Raw genomic sequence first — 20,168 nt, 5'->3', positions numbered from 1 at the left:
ATTATAATGTCCCCGTAGAGTGCATAAATTAAATCGCACAAAACACAAAGAAGCGGAAACCAAAATTCCAAACGAAAATGGTATAAGGATGTAAATTGCACACTCAATAGCGTCATCAGCATCGTTGATTGTTGAATCGAATACGCATTAAACGGCGTCATGCACGTGCATACCAATTAAATTTAGCTCTGATTATAAATCTACTGAGATTAGAATTAATCCAGTTAAAGCGGGATGTATATAAAAACCTTACAAGCATTCTCAATTAACGTTTGGTAAAGGAGGATAGTTACATTTCACAAAAAACAAAAGACCTAATTAGTAAAACGAAAATAGTGCTGAAAATAAAGAAACAAAATCTATACGAGTTCATCGACATTAAAAAACCGTTAAAAATATAAAAGATGACAAGAATGATTTCAGAAAACAAAAGGTGAAAAATAAGTTAAAGAAAGAATATAGAATGCCTAAACCTTTCATGGACATAACCAAAATATACTTATTACAATAAATATTTTTACAAAAAGTTAATTTGAAGAGTGCGTTTTAAGAACTGACTATTTTTTTTTATTTAGGTTTACTTTTTCAAAAATTTGTGGAGGTGGGAAATATTTTTCCCACTGCTCAAAACTTGTGCATATTTTTATACCTAAAAGGTGATAACAGACTAGTTACATATAATTATTTTATTGAAAAAACAATTCAGAGAAAAATTAACTTTCCATAAAAGCTTCTAAAGTAAGGTTGAATGAACAGAGGTACTTCACATAGCAAACATACATATTTGGTTCTTTTTTTTCTGCTGATTTAGTGCTACAGAGCCATCTCCTTTTATAAGTTTTGTCTTTTTTTTGGCATATTATTACCGACATAAGTCGGTAAAGACTGCCACCTGGAGACTAACACAAAAACTACAGGAGTCACACAGATCAACGACGGATGAATACGAACTTATAAAAAACTGCATGAAAGACGCAGCGCTAGACGCCTTAGGGCCACAGGTACGGAGAGTAGATAAACCATATTGGTGGGATAAAGAAGTGAAAGAAAAGTTAAAAATAAAGAAGGAAGTATATCAAAAGTTATTACAACAGGGAGACGAACAAACAAAACGTGCATGGAAACAAAAATGCCAATACCTAGACAACCATATAGGAGGGACAAAGACCTCTGAAGCCTGGAGAACTATAAAAACGATGAGAACAACGACAAAAAACCAAGTGATAATAAATAGAATACCAGAGACACATGGGTAGAGCATTTTGAGAACTTATTAACAGAGAGAAGAGAAAGGTTTAAACAGACAAATGAACAAGTGGAAGTAAAAGGAACAATAAAAATATCAATAGAACAAGTGAAAGAAGCAGTTAAGGGAATGAAATTAAGAAAATCTCCAGTCCCAGGCGGAATATATCCAAAGTTGATTAGGTATGGATCATCAAAACTGTTTGAAATGATCCGAAAATTATTCGAAAGATGCTAAACGGAGAAGAAGTTCCAGAAGAATGGAGACAATCGTATATCTCTCCAATACACAAGAAAGGCACAAAGACGGATCCTAAAAACTATAGAGGAATCGCAGTGATTGCTACTATAGGCCAACTATACTCAAAAGTACTACGAAACCTGATAGAAAATGATATTAAAGACAAACAACCCGAAGAGCAAGCGGGATTTAGGGCCGGACGCTCCACTATGGATAATATTTTCACATTAAAAATTGCAATGGAAAAACGAGTGCAGAGAAGTAGAGAAACCCATATAGCTTTAATAGATTTGGAAAAAGCATATGACAGTGTACCGATCTCCCAACTATGGATAGAAATGGGTAACTTGAAAATAAACCCAATTCTTATTAACGTCACTCAAAAATACTACGAAGAAAACTTTGCAAGAATTAAAATGGGACAAGAAATCACCTCTCCTTTTCAAACAACAAAGGGACTAAGACAAGGCTGCTGTCTGTCTCCCACCTTATTTAAAATTTATTTGGACAGATCCTTAGTAAAATGCTTAAAAAAATGTAGAAACATGGGAATAACGGTGGAAGAAAGCACACATATACGCTTTTCTTTGCGGATGACCAGGTAGTAATTGCCGAAGACAGCTACGATGTTAGCTATATGGTAAGAAAACTGCAAGAAGAATATGAGGTGGCAGGTCTAAACATGAATATGACAAAATGTGAATATCTCTCAGTGGGAAAGAGATGAAATATGTGACCTAGTTTTGGAAGACATCAAAGGCGTGCAATCCAGCAAATATTTGGGGGTCATTTTCAACAAGAAGGGAAATAGCGCAGATGAAATCAGGAAAAGAATAAACAAGGGCAGAGCTGCGACCCTTGCCTTAAACTCTCTTCTCTGGCAAAAAACAATTCGACGAAAAACCAAAAAACACATTTACGGTTGTATAGTCCAAAGTATTACACTTTACGGTTCGGAAGTATGGAACGTCACCAAAGCTAATAGAAAGAAACTTATGACGACATAAATGGATTATCTGAGACGAAGCTGCGGTATATCGAAACTGGAGAGAGTTAGAAACGAACAAATAAGAAACGAATTGAAAATGGAGCGAAATATCAATGATGACATACAAAGAAAACAATTAATCTGGTTCAATACAAATTAGAAGAAGAAGCTAAACAATAATCATAAACAAACCAGTTTATAATAATAATACAAATTAAAAGCAGAAACTTTTGTTTGGCTGTTCATTATCATGTGTTCAATTTCTTCCATAAAAAACAATGTAGTAAAAGACGTCCAATAATGCCAACTAAATATGATGAGTAGAGGGAGTCATAGTTAAACACAGAACCAGTAGGTACTATGCATATGATTAATAATCCGGAATTACTAAAAAATAACTGTGCGGTTTTCCAGATATTATCGAAGATATTGCGAGCATATTTTGATATGACTGGTCTATAACGAAAATGAGAGTACGCGACAGATATACCTTTTCCGATCAAATTTTGGGACCATAAATTTTATTTTTATTCTCCTAATTGGTTCTGGTGTCACGTACTGATTATTATTTTTGTGTAACGAATGGATGCTGGTTTGATTAGGAGTTGAAATTTTCAGTAATTACGAAAACTCCATGGATTTATGGACAATTTGTGTGGATGATTACTGCCATGATATCGTAATTAGCCTACATCTTTCAGTTATGAGAATTATGCAGCTTACATTAAACTCCATGATTAATTTTTTGGTATTTTTTACGAAAACACTGATGTATGTTGGAAAAACAACGACTAGGAGTTTGTTGTTACACTTTTTAATGTAAATTCTAAATGTATATAAGTTTTTGGTGTATCGTGGTTTTTAAGAAAGTTTTTCTTTTTGTTTACTGTTCACAAAAATAAGGATCGCTTCAGATAGAAGACATAGAAAGCGTGCACAATTTGTTTAATAAAAATATTGTTAATAAAAGTTGTTAAGAGGCTTTCAAAATGTTAAAAATTTTATCTTTTATGCACAACTTCCCTGATGTCAAAAAATACACTACCAATTCACTGTAGCTTTTAAATAAATTATAAATTTAAGAAATTATAGGATTTTCAGTTTTCACATAGTTAATTATATACAAATTCTAAAGTGGAACTGATGCGCATTTCGAAATAGACCATCTTTTTAATTTCTGGGATTAAACATTTATTCGAAGTTTTTGTATTATTCTTCTTCTTTCAAGGAAGCTACAGCCCCAATTAAGTCGTCAGCTTACTGTAATTTACGAGAGTTCAACCACGTGTAACACTTATGATTTTATGTAGTCTGAAAGGTCTTAAATAGATAAAACCGAAGTCTGGCAACGCCTAATTGTCTCAATCATTTTTTTAATACTAACTATTTTCAACTACATTAAAACGTAACAATTGATAGATTATAATAGTTTTTAACATAATGGTTACTTTATCAAGTGTTTAAAATGTACTCGATTTGTAAGTTGACAGTACCCTAATCGATGATAGAATGCGTCTACCACATTTCTCCATGATTGTCTACAAATTTTTCGAGATTCATCGATAATTCGTTGCCTTAGCTCTGCAAGACTTGCTGGTTTAGTTTTGTAAACTGAATTTTTCAAGTATCCCCGATAAAAATAATCTTTAGGATTAAAATCAGGTGAACGTCGTGGCCATTCAATTCTACCTCGTCTACCAATCCATCGTCCGGAAAATATCTTATCTAAATAATGCCGAACAATTACACCAAAATGAACGTGAGTTCCATCTTGCTGAAACCATATCTGAATAAAATTGTCCCCAAACAAGTTTCTCAATGTAGGTACAATTTCATTTCTAAGTAATATTTCGTAACTATCTGATGCTAAATTTCCTTCGATAAAAAATGGACCAATGAACTGAGTACCTACTATACCTGTCCATACATTTAATTTTTGTGGTCTTTGAGTATGGTTTTCACGCTTCCAGTGTGGATTTACGTCACTCCAGTACCTTAAATTGTGTCGATTTACACTTCCACACAGTGTATAGGTTGCTTCATCGGAAAAACATATTCTGTTTAACGAAAATGACGAAATTTTCATCATTTTTAATTTTGTCCATCATTATCTCAGTAAACTCTAATCTACGATCGAAGTCATCTTCCCTTAATTCTTGCAAAAAGTTAATTTTATATGGTTTAAATTTATTCTTACGTAATACACGTACGACTGAAGAACGACCTACATCATGTACTTGTGCAACCCTGCGTGAGGATGTATGTGGATCTTCAACAAAACTTTGCATTATATCTAAAGTTTTGTTGTCATTCATAACTCTTATCGGTCTACCCGATCGGTTTGTGTCTTTTACTTGTCCAGTTTCCTCAAATCGCTTTACAGTTTTTTGTATCGTTGCCTTATGAATAGGAGAACGGTTTGGGAAAGTATCATTGAACAAGTGTACTTCACAATAAGATCTTTTTCTGTCACCGTACCCTCTCATCATTGGAATAGTAATTCGTTCTTTTTCGTTAAGAGCCATTTTAGAGAAGCAATTTATTTTGCAGAACTTTTCGAAACACAACTACTGTCAGTTTTAGTTAATCATGTAAATGGTGAACAAGTGTCAAAATCACAGCATTCTATATACATTTAAATATTTAAATTTATTAAAATCTACATATTTTGCACTGTTATGTATTTAAGATCTTCCAGACTACATAAAATCGTAAGTGTTACATATAGTTGAACTCGTATTAAATAGGAAATTCCAATAATTACTGAATATACAGGGTGATGAATTTGAAAAACCGTATGGAATCTCCGTATCCCAAAATAGGTGTACCTCAAATTTTGTAAAATTATGACTAGCAATTTACGAAATAATTGGTCGTTTCCAGACTTTTGGGCCACTCTATATATAAAATCATTACATAAGAAAACTATTAAAATTTACATGCTTACCTACAGACTGCAAAAAAGTTATATCGTCATTAAAAAAATTCATAAAAAAAAAGAACTTACTCAAAAAAATTAAAAAAAAACATTAACATCAATAATCTAATGCTTGAACCACTTCTTAATTTGTTATTTTGGTCATTATTGCTGTTACTGTCAAAGTACTTTGTTCATCTCTTTTTGATATCCTTTTCGTAAATTAGTATTTTACTATTTTCATCTCGGATACATCAAGTTCAGTGATTTGAAATACGGTACTTAAAATAGACGCCTCCTGTATAACATCGACGGTTAATCAAACATTCTGTTTGTATTTATTTTTGTTAAGTTTGTTGTATATCGCGCCCTATTACTGGAAAGAGTTAAGTGCAATTTCACAATAGAACAATACGGTACACAATACGGCCTTGTTCGCTTATAATGCTTAGATCTTTCAGAACATTAATTTGAGAACAAAGTGGTGCGCCGTCTGGTATTATTGTTCGTGTAATGCTTTCAATCTATTATGACATTAGACGTTAAGACCATTTATCATTCTCGTTGTCCGTATCTTAGGAAATAAAACACATTGACAAAGTGACTTTTAAAAATGACTCTAATACACTGAACACAATACCCTATACTATATACATTTATTTTTGATGATCTATCGGTTACCGTTTTACAAATCGGGGTTTATCGACAGATTCTTGTAACTTATAGATTAAATTTTTCTTTAAATCGGCATTTTTTTTAATATCTATAATAATTTAACCTCAAAATTTATGTACACTCGTAAATATTAAAGAAGATCGATTTTAATAATATTTTTAGATAAAGAAAATTGTAAAATATTAAGACAAAATAAAATTTTTGTGCCTATTAAAAATCACTACATGAAGCTTATGTTAGTTTTTTAGAATTTTCCTATACTTTAGCAACCTTTAAAAATTTTGCAGATGTGGTTGAAGATATTCCTTCCATATTTCTCAAAAACTTAGCTCAAAATTGACTCAAAAAATCATTCTACAATATCTTTTGGACCAAGAAAAACTTTCCCTGTCTATAGCGATAATCAATTATATCTCCAGTATCAAAATCTGACAAATCTTCAAATGAGCAATTCTATTATCGACCAAAACACATAATATAAGATAGGTAGAAGATTTATTCAAAATTGGACTGAAAAACGATCATCAAAATTGTAGGAAGATGAACAATAAATAAGTTAGGATAGCGATCTTACTACCATTTAGAGCGTAATAAGCAATGTAATAACTTACAATTCGAAGGACCACCCACTAACGTGGGAATAAAAGTATACAAGCATTAACAAATATATAATTTAATGACTAACTTTGTTACTGTAACATCTGAACTAATATAGGCCAAATAATATAATCTAGCCAAAGTTTTTTCGTAGGGGTCTTATATTTAAACCTCCGATTCACCGCCCGATTCACACAAGTCCGCGAAGCACAAAACACTATAGCACTGTTACAGTTTTAAGGTCAATAACTAGGACATGAAATAAGTATATTTTTTTGTTTAGGTTTAATAAAGTTCTCATAAGCCTTTAAACTATAAACGAGAGACACTCTTATTCTACCTCAGGTAGGTAGAGGTAGAATAAGAGCAGTAGAAATGGAGTTCCTGAGGAGAAGCTGTAGACTTACAAAAAGAGACAGAATTGAAAACGCAGAGATTAAGCGGAGAATGGGAGTGCAATCAGACATAATCGACTATATAGAGGAGAAGAGACTATCCTGGTACGGCCACGTCAGAAGAACGGACAGAGGACGCTGGATAAACAAAATCACAGAATGGAGCCCGATTGGAAGAAGAAAGAGAGGAATACCCCGAAGGTCATTCAGAGATGAAATCGACGAGGCTATGGAGAAAAGAACCCTGCGAGATGGAGACTGGAATGACAGGGAAAATTGGAGAAAACGGTTGAGTGAAGGAAGACAGTGAAAACTGTGGAAATCCTTAGTAGTAGTAGTACGAGAGACACGTTAACTATATAAAATACGTGGGAGTTTTTACTCAAAACTAAAGAAGAAAATATCTAAACTGGTTGATTTATAAGTTGATGCTAACTAATAAACGCAGCGTCCACCTTGGGTGGTTTTTAACGTCTTACTAACTACATTCAAATTATAATTGCAAACTACCTTTTAAATAAGAAGCGAGAGGTACTGACCACCATAAAATCTCAAAAGTTACAATTATTCGGACATATTATGCGAAATGAATCCAGATATGCTCTTCTTCAAGCCATTCTGCAAGGAAAAATATTTGGAAAACGAGGTCCAGGAAGAAGAAGAACATCTTGGTTAAAGAACCTCAGAATCTGGTTCAATACAACATCTTTGCAGCTTTTGCTGCAAAGGTTTCCATGATGATCGCCAACATTCGTAACTGATAGGCACCTCAAGAAGAAGAACCTTTTAAATGTTTGCCATCCGGAATTTCCTTGGTAGAAGATTTTGGTTGGTAAAAACATCTTTTGAAGGTAAAGATTATTTTACTACCAGAGGCGTAACAACACTTTCTTACATAAATTTATCCAGTATGTGTAAATTAATGGAGAAAATTAATAGTAACAGACTCCTGTGGTTTTTTGAAACACGTAATATCATACATATATTTGACATTGAAAGTGCTTTATATACAGCACCAAGAACTATTATACTACAAAACCTTTTACAATATAATACCACAGGTAACATTTCAGATAGTTTACAGATTTTAACCCAGCTGATGAAGTTATTGAACCTCCACATTGGATTAAACGTCAACATTTACTGCTGAATTATGCTGCTTTAATATTAGTATGTGCTGTACATGTGATGAGAGGGCAAAAATACGCATTATTACAACTTATTATGCAAGGCAAAATCCGAGGAAAGCGAAATGTGGGAAGACGAAGAATATCCTGGCTTAAGAACTTAAGGAAATGGTTTGAATGCCGTAGCGCAGAACTTTTTAGATCGGCAGTCAACAGAGTCCGCATAGCCATGATGATTTCCAACCTTCGATAGAAGATGGAACTTAAAGAAGAAGAATATTAGTATATCAGTAACTCCTAATATCTTCACTTGCGTCATAGTACCTACTATTTGCAAACTGCCATAACCTCTTTTATTAAACGAAGACTTGACTGCTACATTACCGAAGAGAATTTTTCCACTAAGCAATAAAACTACCAAAAATAAACACCATTCTTAACACATTATTAAAATACCATTGTTATACTCTGCAAAACGCTACTAAATACTGTTAATAAACCTGTTATATCTGATAATATGTACTAACGGATCTAAGAATAATAAGTTAATTGCGCAGTCACGGCTTCGAAAAATGTCATTATATATAAAGCCGGTTCAACGACAAATTCTTGGCGGAGGCTTCACTAACCAAGCAAGCCTCGCCCGTAAAAAACTGATTCGTTGCAGACTCGGTTCTGAAATAGCTCTGAGCATCGAATAAAAGATGACGGAGATCTGACAAATTAAATTTGCTCAACTAATATCAAAATATTTTACTATTATACTAAAATTAGATAAAAATGTCGTTTTTGTTTTCTTGAGCTCCATGGTGGTTAAAAGTACGCACTAGCGAGGGCCTAGCAATGGCCACAAACAACGAGGCCGATGCCGGCATACGCTGAAAAAGCCTCATGTCAGCTTTCTTTACATACCTCACACTATATCCAACTATCAGCCAACGATAGTTCAAATCCTGAGCATACAATCTTATGTTCTTCTTCTTAAATAGGTGTATTGACAGTTTGGTCAGAACTTGAGAGATTGATTTTGTTTTGACTTTTAATTTCTTTTTTTGATATCTTATTATTTGCCATTTCTTATGTAACAATTCCAGACTGCTGTGAAACCTTTTTTTTATATTCTCTCACCCTAGCTTTGAAGATTTGTAAATCGAAATAATAGTAACATTTGATTTATTTTCAATCAAGGATTTCTTTGTGTCGAGGATATGTCAAAACTCTCTTAAACTGTCGAAGCGATACTGCCGTTATACCCCATAATAAATACAATTTACGTTAAAATTAATAACCAATGTGCCTTGTAACTTCCCTATTACTCTTCCCATTACGTTTTTTTTTTCCCATTTGCTCCTAACCCCTCCCATCTGGACATTTTGCCTATCCTTTTTCATTTGTATGATGCCATGATGCGTCCAATAACTGGTAATCCTGAAAATAAAACCAATCAGAACAAGATAAACATCTTAAACATACGATTCATTTTACAATCTCCTATATTTACCAACATAATACACATAATTAAATTTAACCAGTTAAACTTTTAAAAACATACGAGCAAGGAGTACGCAGGTCTGCGCACTATTACCCTCACAGAACCTGTGTTGCGGAATTTTTACTAGATTTCAGCACCATAGACAAATAACCCTCTAACTTACTTCATCTATTAGTTAATGGACTACAATTTACGACTATATTAACTGATATTCAAGTATCATGTTTTTATACAGTGTGTCCGTAAAGTATGGAATAAATTCGATATTTCCTAAATGAAAAGTCTTTTTAAAAAAATCTAAAACAGGTCAATTTTTAAATTTAATGTTCTACATTTTACAATAAAATTTCATTATACAAGGTGATATACATTACAGTGATGACGTCATCGGCTCTTTTTCTAAATGTAACACCCTGTATTTTACGACATTTTTAGATCGATAAAAATGAGCTGATTCCAAAAAAGTATAATACTGGGGGTCTAACGGATATAATTTGAAAGATATGCGCTTAGAAATTTAATTTTTATTGATTTATAATATTAATAAGTTATAAATAAATTATAATAAATAACTTGAAAGTAATCCAGTAATTATTACATGACTTAATCTTAAATGCTCGAATTGTAGCCCTTGTTGTTTTTGATAGTAACCCAAACGTTGTACAAATTCTTGTAGAACCTTGTTTATGCTTTCTTGAGAAATATTGTTTATTTCTTTACGAATTCTTGTTTTTAAGTCTACAATATTTGCAGGCTTCGTTTTATAAACAATATTCTTTAAATGACCCCACATAAAATAATCCAAAGGATTGAGGTCTGGCGACATTGCTGGCCATTCAATATGTCCACGTCTTCCAATCAACCTGTTCGTAAAAATTTCGTTTAGGTATCTTCGAACATCTAAAGCATAATGCGGAAGCGCACCATCCTGTTGAAACCATAAACTTTTATCAAAACCTCCAAGATTAATTGTACTGGGGAATAAATTAACTAAAGTAGGTACGAGATACCCTTTTAAAAACTTAAGGTATGCTGGCCCGTTTAAATTACCTTCGAAATAGAGGGTCCAATGATTTTATTTCTTACAATGCCAGCCCATACCTTTACCTTTTGTGGATATTGTGTATGATGTTCTTGCATCCAGTTGGAGTTTTCTTTTGCCCAGTATCTACAATTCTGACGGTTGACCTCGTCATTTAATTTGAATGTAGCCTCATCAGAAAAATAATATTTTGAACCAAGGGAGGGTTTCGGTGGCTGTTATCCATCATTATTTCGCAAAATTGTATTCTTTTATCTGGATCATCCTCGTTTAATTCCTGTACAACTGTCAATTTTACTTACTTTACTTACTTTTACGTACTTTGTGTATCGTTGATTGGCAAACATCGAGATCACTATTAACCTTACGAACAGAAGTGTGTGCATCTTCTTCAAAAGCAAGTAGAATATATAATGTTGTAACAATTTACAAAGGGACGACCTGATTTGCGTGCATTTTCAGCCGTACCATTTTCTCGAAATTTCTTTTAAATCTTACTACCTGTTGACTGCGTGATGGGTATTTCTGGATATTTATCATTAAATAAATTACACACTTCCATCTGAGTTCGCGATTTATCTCCATACCCAATCATCATGAGTATTTCAATTCTTTGCTTTACACTCAAATTTATTTCTACTTAAAATTAATTCTAAGCAATAATTCAGAACATTCACGAATTAATACAATTATTGTACTACTTAATTGTTATTGAACGTTACTATAAATAATTACAGTTTACCAAAAACTAGAAGTAGGCTACTTTTTTGCAATTGATAATAAATAATTTATTTTCTAAGCGCATATCTTTCAAATTATATTCATTAGACCCGAGTATTATACTTTTTTGAAATCATCTCATTTTTATCGATCTAAAAATGTCCTAAAATAATGGGTGTTACATTTAAAAAAAGAGCCGATGGCGTCATCACTGTAATGTGTATCACCTTGTATAATTAAATTTTATTGTAAAATGTAGGACATTAAATTTAAAAATGACACTTCACTCGCCTTCAATTTAAACATAATCAAACTTTGTCCCAGAATAAAATTGCATACAAATACAGTTTCCGATCACTACCACTAAATTAAATTCTTTTTTCCTGACAGCTGTTAAAATAACTTCAAACTTGATTGACAGGCATAACATTTGGAAGATAAAAGAGTCCTTTAGAATATTTTACTATTAAAAACGCGGTATTGTCAATATGTATATTGCTTTTTCCAATTTTGCACTTGAATGTATATTTTGAAAAGTGATGTTGCCTCAAAAATATTTACAGTTATAGGTATGGAGCACTGAAAACATGTTTTAACTTTTGTTTGAACTTTAAAAACGCAACTTCAGAACCAGATATAAATTATAAATGAAAGAATTTGTATTAAAAAAGCTGCTTATGACACTCTACGTGAGAAAAAGATAACAACAAACAGGAAATAATAACGACAAATGGAATTGGCAAATAAAAAAACAAGTGATTAAAAATATGGTAGCCCATTACAAGTATCTACAAACTGAGATCATTCTCTCCCGTAACTCTAAAAGCATGCTTTCAACGTATGCTTAATTAAAATTATAGGAAATTCTCATTTAAGATAGTGAATAATAGTAAAATGCTACAATAAAATAGCTTCAGGACAAGGATATATTTTTTTGCAACATAAGTACTATATAAAACAACAATTCACAACATCTTCCACGTTATAAATGGTGCTGGGATGCTGGTAATCAGACCTCATGTATATAAAATTATTAATATATCTTAGGTTCTATAGGTACTGGTTCACTGAGAATGGGCAGTTATCTGTGTAGTTAATGTACCAGCGAGACTGCTTACTAAGAGGCTTAAGTCTATTCCAATAAACATAAAGAGAGAACATATGTTAATACATTTATTTTAACTAAAACCCGGCAAAGGGATACGTAAATATATGTGAAAGCTAAATAGTGAAATATTATACTAATACTACACATAATTAAAATACTAACTACTACTTAAACTACAGTAGTGTATCTACTGTAGTTATACAGTCTTACCTTTCTCTAGTTCGACCTTTACCGGTAAACATTATATGAGCAACATATGCCCTTACTTTATATGCCGGGTTCTTGAATATCCCTTGCCTAGATATGCCGCAACTTGTGACTGGATACTACAGGCTCTATAGTATAATTAAAAGGTAGGGTCGCCATATATTATATTTTATAATGGATATACTTTGTATCTAATAATCATTCTAGCAGAATTGCCATATAATATAATTTGAATGAATATACCTCTTATCTCGTATCGCCACCATATTATTGCCTAAGTGAATAGTAAAAGGGCTGCCCTAACGTGTTTCTCCACGTTAAATCCCATAAGAAAACGCTTAGGTCCATCGTTTACGTTTTTTACGACGTTTTATGCGTCGTTCAAGAAGGTATGACGTAATGTCTTTACGTATGTTTTTTGTATTAACGTATTCGTTTCCCCCTTCCCTTTCCAACGAGTCCTCACACGTTATGATCTGACGAGCCGTCGCGCATCCACCACAAAACGAGACAAAAATGAGCAGAATGGACCTTAGCGTTTTTTTATGGGATTTAACAAGGGGAAATAGCCAGAAGCCGTGTTACCCTTTTACTGTGGATTGACGGTACTTCTCTTTGCAACTACATCGGACTTGTGAGAGGAGGATTAATAAATTTTTTATTAATATTTATTAGAGGAGGATAACATTACTATTGAATACATGCTTACATCTTAAATTACGAATACTAACTACGATGAGTTATTGAACGACTGAACATCGATTCCCTGTCTGTACATTTTATAACACATCGGTTATTAGGCCAAATAATGTTTACATAAAAATGCTGAATATTCAAGGTTAAATTTGAAGTGTAGCAAAAGTATTATGAAACAAGACACGTATGGTAACAATACGTGTAGTCTAGTTTATAAGTGTCCTAATAAAGTTTGGTAAACAACTATTTTAATTAATAACGTATTTTTAAGCCGTTTTATTAATCTAGGGTATATTTTCATACCATACCTCCACTAATTTTGCGAAAAACAAATACAACTTAAACGTACACGTACAAGTAACAGATGCCATTGTTACTGACAGCAAATGGAGATAACTTTCAAACTATCTAAGTCGTGATATAAGGAAGTACTTATCATACACTACAAGATACGCGAGAATTTGTGCCTTCTGCACCACTAATTTGTGACTACTCGTATATACTTGTCTTTCACCAGAGACGAGCATTTCGAGTAGATGTGCGTTCTACCACCACTAATTTGCGACTGTCTACTTGTCTTTCAATATAGACGAGAAATTGTGAGTAGATGTGCCTTCTACCACTACTAACTTGCGACTGTATTGTGTTTTTGCGTGACCGGGTACAAAAAAAGAAAGCTAGTGATTGACATCAGCAGATACCATAATCGTCCACCTATTATCCTACCGTACTGTACTAAGCTATTTACAATAGAAGGATTAGCACATTCTTTGAAATTAGTGACTGGATAAATCCAAGCAGAAAGTATACGGATAGAAACATTATTTCAGTAAATAAATATGTAATAACTAATTTGTGAGGATTTCGAACATCTGGCCTATTAGATTCGTCTTGAAGTTGTAATTGGCAATAGCGCACTCTCATCTTTACGAATTCGGTATCGTTTACAGTTCCAGACAATTAGCTTCACATTTGCCCTCATTTCTACTACTTCTATTATATGTATTTTGTAGTACCAAATATAAACTCCAGCATTGCGGTTCGCGTTGACTCAAACCGCGCCTGAAACTCTTTTTTAACCTTTTACCTTTAACTACAAAGTGAACTTTCTTGGAAAGTATGTAACAGCTTTTGCATGATAAGTAGAATATTGTTCTGTGTACATAGTTGTGCTTTTAGTGGTTATTTTTTCATATTTGATAAATATGTTACATGTTTATTTATACTTCTACAGTAAGAGGATCTGTATATATGGTGGTTTAGTATAGCGAGAGTATGTGATTAGATTTCCTAATGCCATTATCTTTTTCAGTGTTGAGTTTAAGATAACCGCGAAATTTAATAAAAAAAATGTTTAAATGTTCTTGGCTACACTAGCCTTTGCTACATGTTTATTAATGAAGAAAAATAAATTCTGATTAATGATATTCTTGTTCTTCTTAATTTCATTGATTGGCCTATATATGTTTATCCTTTTGGGTCGCAGTTTTAGACCCATATTTCTGATTCATTATCAGGTTTCAAGTACGGAAACTCTGGTGGACGTAAAATGTGTCGTAAGTGGGTTAATAAATAATTGGCATAAACAATTATTTTATAACAAGGAAATAGTTTAAAGTTTTCTGTTCCCGAAAGGGAGAGGCAGATGCATACTTCACAATGTAAGTTAGGTTAGAACAAAATTGCTAAATGATCTTTTTGATCAGATTTTAATTATAGAAAAACCCTCTCGGAAAGTTTTCGTTAAACAAAAGATTTTATTTCTTTATTTTTCTTATCTTCTAATGCTTGCACTTCTCTGATAAATCTCATTTCGTTTGCGTGGATTCTAGAGTCATCTCTGTGTTATTATTCTTCTTGTTGTCTTCAAATTTATGTTGACATGGTTTTGACCACGATAGTTATTAGGGGTATTACGATCTCCTTTTTCAAAAAACATTAACCTAATTACGGTTTCCTATTCGTGTCACCTTCCATGTTCGTTAGTCCAAGTTGCTCATCTTTAAATATTTTTTCTGTTTCAAATTGTCTTTTTTTGCGTTTCCCGGCATTAAGTCGGGATCCAACAGCGCGTGAAGTGCGGGTCCTCGCGATTGTAGTAGAAATGATTGCGCCCTTCCCATGGAGCGTGGAGTATCGAAGTTTTGAGTCAAAAGTGGCGCGCCATTGGATCCTGACTTTACGGGTACTATGAGGATATACAGGGCCACTCTAGTAGTTTTCTGACTGTACTCTAACCACAGACAAGAATAAATACATGTCTTGCTGTAATTTTATCTACTGACTAGAATAGACTGAGTTTTTTAACTTCAATTTCAATTCATTTTTTTCATATTTATAAATAGAGTGCCCCACGTTAGATCCAATTACTACTTACATATCGTGTTTTTTTTTACTTTTAAACCTTTTTTTTTATTCATGGTTTGCAATTTTTACTTTTATTCTTTTGGATGACTTTCACAATAAATGTAATAATGTCTATCCCAATACTCATAGTTACCCTGTATTATACAGATCTGCTTATGTATCACTCATCAAATCTAACGTTACTTTTTATTCTTTAGGTAACTGCTACCGATGGAGATAAGGATAGACCTCAGAATATTGTATATTTCCTGACAGGCCAAGGAATCGATCCCGATAATCCTGCTAACAGCAAATTCGACATCAACAGGACCACTGGGGAAATATTCGTATTAAAGGTAAGTAATCTGATTAACTGCAAAAGTTTTATATTATTTATATATTTTATATTCCCAAGTTAGTATGATAAACTTAATGTTCTTGGTAAGGAATCCAGGAAAATGAAGGAAAGTAATAACATCTTTGATTTTGTCATCGGCAGTTTATATATATATATATATATATATATATATATATATATACATATATATATATATATATATATATATATATATTTGTAAGGCGATGTTGCTTGATATATAAATAGTTTTTATTAATTCTAATTAATCTATATTCGTATCTCTTTTCTGAACTGTGTATTAATTTTAGAGTACGGCTAATATCTCTAAAATCAAATTAATAAAATGTTTTTTTATGAGTTTATAATATTTTTTAATTTTATGCAAAAATTTGCGCAAAAGGTTAAAGTTAGTATTAAATTCCGGGTTGAATTGCATCGAAATTTGATCAAACTATGTCGAGATTTCAACTCCCTCTGTGGAGCCTTCATCAGAATTTTTGGGCAACAATCCCGTGATTCCTTAAGTCCTACAGAAGTGGGCATCATAGAATTATCAAATAGACCTATCATTAATCATTTTCATGACTTAAAGAAAATATACGCCAATGAAATGCAAGATAATATCAGTGAGATTTTAAGCCAATAACATAAGTAAAATCAGGGCCTGCGTAGCGCAAGCGGTAGGATTCTTGCCTCGCATGCTGGTGGTCCGGAGTTCGAATCCTACCGCCGGCAAGAATAACTAGATATTCTTAAAAATGTCTATAGGCCCCAGGTCGACTCAGCCTGAATAAAAATGAGTACCTTGGGTAAAACCAGGGGTAATAATAGGCGGTTGAAGCGTAGCACTGGCCATGTTACCTTCCTTGTATACCGTAGGCCCTAGATATAGCAGACTACCCTGCTATACTCCCAAAGCCGCGAAGCGGTATAAAACGGGAGACTATTATTATTACATAAGTAAAATATAAGAAAGATTTATTTAGGGCAAAAATAGTAGAATGCGAAGGGAGTAATCTCCTTTCCGAATTCGCAATCCATGACTCCGTCATATGCCAGGTTCCACAGTACCTTGCCAAGGACGCATCCCTGGAACCACTCAGCCGTAACGTCTACGATCACGCCTGTCTCAATCATGTCTTATTCATTCTAGAAATTTAACCGCCTCTGGCGGTATTCCATCTAGATCGCAAGCCTTGCGCAAGTTTCTCTGCAGGGAAGTGTATACCTTGGCGTTCACGTCCCTTGACTACCTCGAGTACGATTTTATTTACTTTATCTCAGAGGTACTAGTGCAGCTTGCTGCACAGATCCCTTCAGTGCCTCTTCTTCTTGGCTCGAGTCGTATTCAGATCTATTCAGATCGTTCTTCTAAGCCCTGTACTCACACACTCACAGACACACACACACACACACACACACCTATACACGTTTCGCAATATTTGTGGCATCACATACTATATCCTCAATTGTGGCAAATCAGTGTAAACATACCATGATACTGGCACCCGTCGCGCAGAGTGTTTATGGATAGGAATTACTTTGATACACTCCATGGTATTAATATTATCGACGAATATAATTGTGGCACCGGATTCCACAAATATTTTGTCATCAGAAACTGTGTGCAAAAGATGCCACAAATATATACGTAACACATTTTCTGTGTTTCGGGGTTCCATAAGTATTGCTGTATATACAGTGTGTTTGAAAGCCATGTTGCCATATTTGTTATGGGAACAAGTTGGTGCTTTACCTTTTCTGTGATATGGATATAATAGTTTTATGAGCAATGAGTGTTTTTAAATAACATGTATATAGGGTTTTTATCGCGGTTCTCAAAGAATTAGTTTGTAAGCACTTTTTGAAATTATCTTTATTATAATTATTATGAAACACACATATAGATATCTAATATAGATAATGTAAATTTAAAACAAACTATCTTTAAATTGAAATTCTTATGACACTACTTTACTTTACTTAATCAGTAGACTCATTTGTACCTTTCGGTGTTGGGCCGTTTAAAATACAATTCATTACATTACACTATTTGACGGTCTTCTGAGGTGTCCTAGCTCTTAACGAACTTTCTCCATTCCTTCCTATTGGATGCCATCTATGTTGCTTCCTGCCAAGTCTTACCCTTACTCTGTAGTATCTGCGAGATGTCACTGTTCCATTCTTTAATGGGTCTTCCTCTTCTGTTCTTCCCTATTGGTTTGGCGTCCCACACTCTTTTAACTTGTCTATTATTGTCCATCCGGGTTAGATGTCCGAACCATGCCAATTTTTTCTCTTTGATTGTCTCGAGTATCGGTTTGATTTTGAGTCTTTCTCTTATTTCTTCATTTCTGATTCTATCAGTTCTTTTTACTCCTATCGTTCTTCTGAGGTATTTCTTATGACACTAATTAAATTATATTAACAAAATTTGGTACCTTTCTGTTACTGAATGCCTAAATGAAACTGTTTTCCAAAATAAAAAAATTTAATCACCACTCAATGTCTTCGTTGTCAGCCTCGGTTATCCTTCCTTTTGTGAACTTGCATTGCCAAATACAACACAATGTTTTAATTATCAGCTTCCAGCATTTTAAAATATTTTTCTTCTTAATAGCATTTATAAATCGGTAAAATATTCTTCCTTTTTTTATTTGTTTTTTTGTTTATTCTTCTTTCTAATAATCTATTTTGCTCTTCCAATCTCCAATCACCATATACATAATATAATTTTTATTCTCGGTTTGAGAATCGGTTTGATTTTGAGTCTTTCTCTTATTTCTTCATTTCTGATTCTATCAGTTCTTGTTACTCCTATCGTTCTTCTGAGGTATTTCTTATGACACTAATTAAATTATATTAACAAAATTTGGTACCTTTCTGTTACTGAATGCCTAAATGAAACTGTTTTCCAAAATAAAAAAATTTAATCACCACTCAATGTCTTCGTTGTCAGCCTCGGTTATCCTTCCTTTTGTGAACTTGCATTGCCAAATACAACACAATGTTTTAATTATCAGCTTCCACCATTTTAAAATATTTTTCTTCTTAATAGCATTTATAAATCGGTAAAATATTCTTCCTTTTTTTATTTGCTTTTTTGTTTATTCTTCTTTCTAATAATCTATTTTGCTCTTCCAATCTCCAATCACCATATACATAATATAATTTTTATTCTCCAAATAATACTCTCTTAATTCTATTTTTTAATCTTTATCTAATATACTTTCCACTACTGAATTACTGATTACTGACTATCTTGAATACTGCATTAATGACTATTGAATACTGTACTAATAAGCTAATACTGACTATACTGACTGACTGACTGACCATATTGAATCCAAATCACATCGTATTTATATCATTCATGTTCACGAATATTCTTGAAAGGAAATATATTCGAATCCTTCTATTTCATAGACACTACAATGTTCGCGACATTCTACTCCAAAAAAGGTTAAATTCTTTCTATTGACGTCTTATTTTAGAGTTCTAGATAATTATTTACTCTTCTATCGAGAATTTTATGGAAATTTAGGCTTTTCAGATCAGGATGTAAACTTATATTAAACATCTTAATTAATAAATAACACTATTTTAAATCCATAATTATATACAAAAGTTCCCACAACCAAATTTACTTCAGTGCATATTTGGTTTCCCATAAAAATGGGGTACTCAAATATATTTATAATATCATAATTATTAAAATAACCAAATACATTGCAAAATAAAAATCTTTTTAAACTTATTATTATGCTAATTTCTTAAGAATGCCCCCATATAAATACTTTTTATAATATTCTCTAGTATATAACTTATAAATTATTTCTTTAAACACTATTTAAGTTCATTCTAGATTACCTTCGTTTCTCCTATATTTAATATTATCTCAATATATTATATATATATATATATATATATATATATATAATATAATATGTGGATCCCCCTAAATAATAGAATAGAGTTATTTCTGTCCTTGTTTAAAAAAAATATAAAAACGAT

General features: G+C 32.7%; 1 protein-coding gene across 4 annotated transcripts in view; it reads left to right on the top strand.

The window, feature by feature from the left end:
- LOC140432833 (neural-cadherin-like) overlaps window positions 1-20,168 on the top strand; it is a 1,025,931-nt gene that overhangs the window by 951,467 nt on the left and 54,296 nt on the right. For all 4 annotated transcript variants that reach the window (XM_072520963.1, XM_072520961.1, XM_072520962.1 and 1 more), the window contains exon 6: window positions 16,015-16,152. In XM_072520963.1, coding sequence (XP_072377064.1) covers window positions 16,015-16,152 — 138 coding nt within the window. The remainder of the gene's footprint in view (window positions 1-16,014; window positions 16,153-20,168) is intronic.

The sequence above is a fragment of the Diabrotica undecimpunctata genome, chromosome 1 (assembly GCF_040954645.1).
Source record: "Diabrotica undecimpunctata isolate CICGRU chromosome 1, icDiaUnde3, whole genome shotgun sequence".
Classification (NCBI taxonomy): domain Eukaryota; kingdom Metazoa; phylum Arthropoda; class Insecta; order Coleoptera; family Chrysomelidae; genus Diabrotica; species Diabrotica undecimpunctata.
This window is presented reverse-complemented; position numbering and strand designations above follow the sequence as displayed.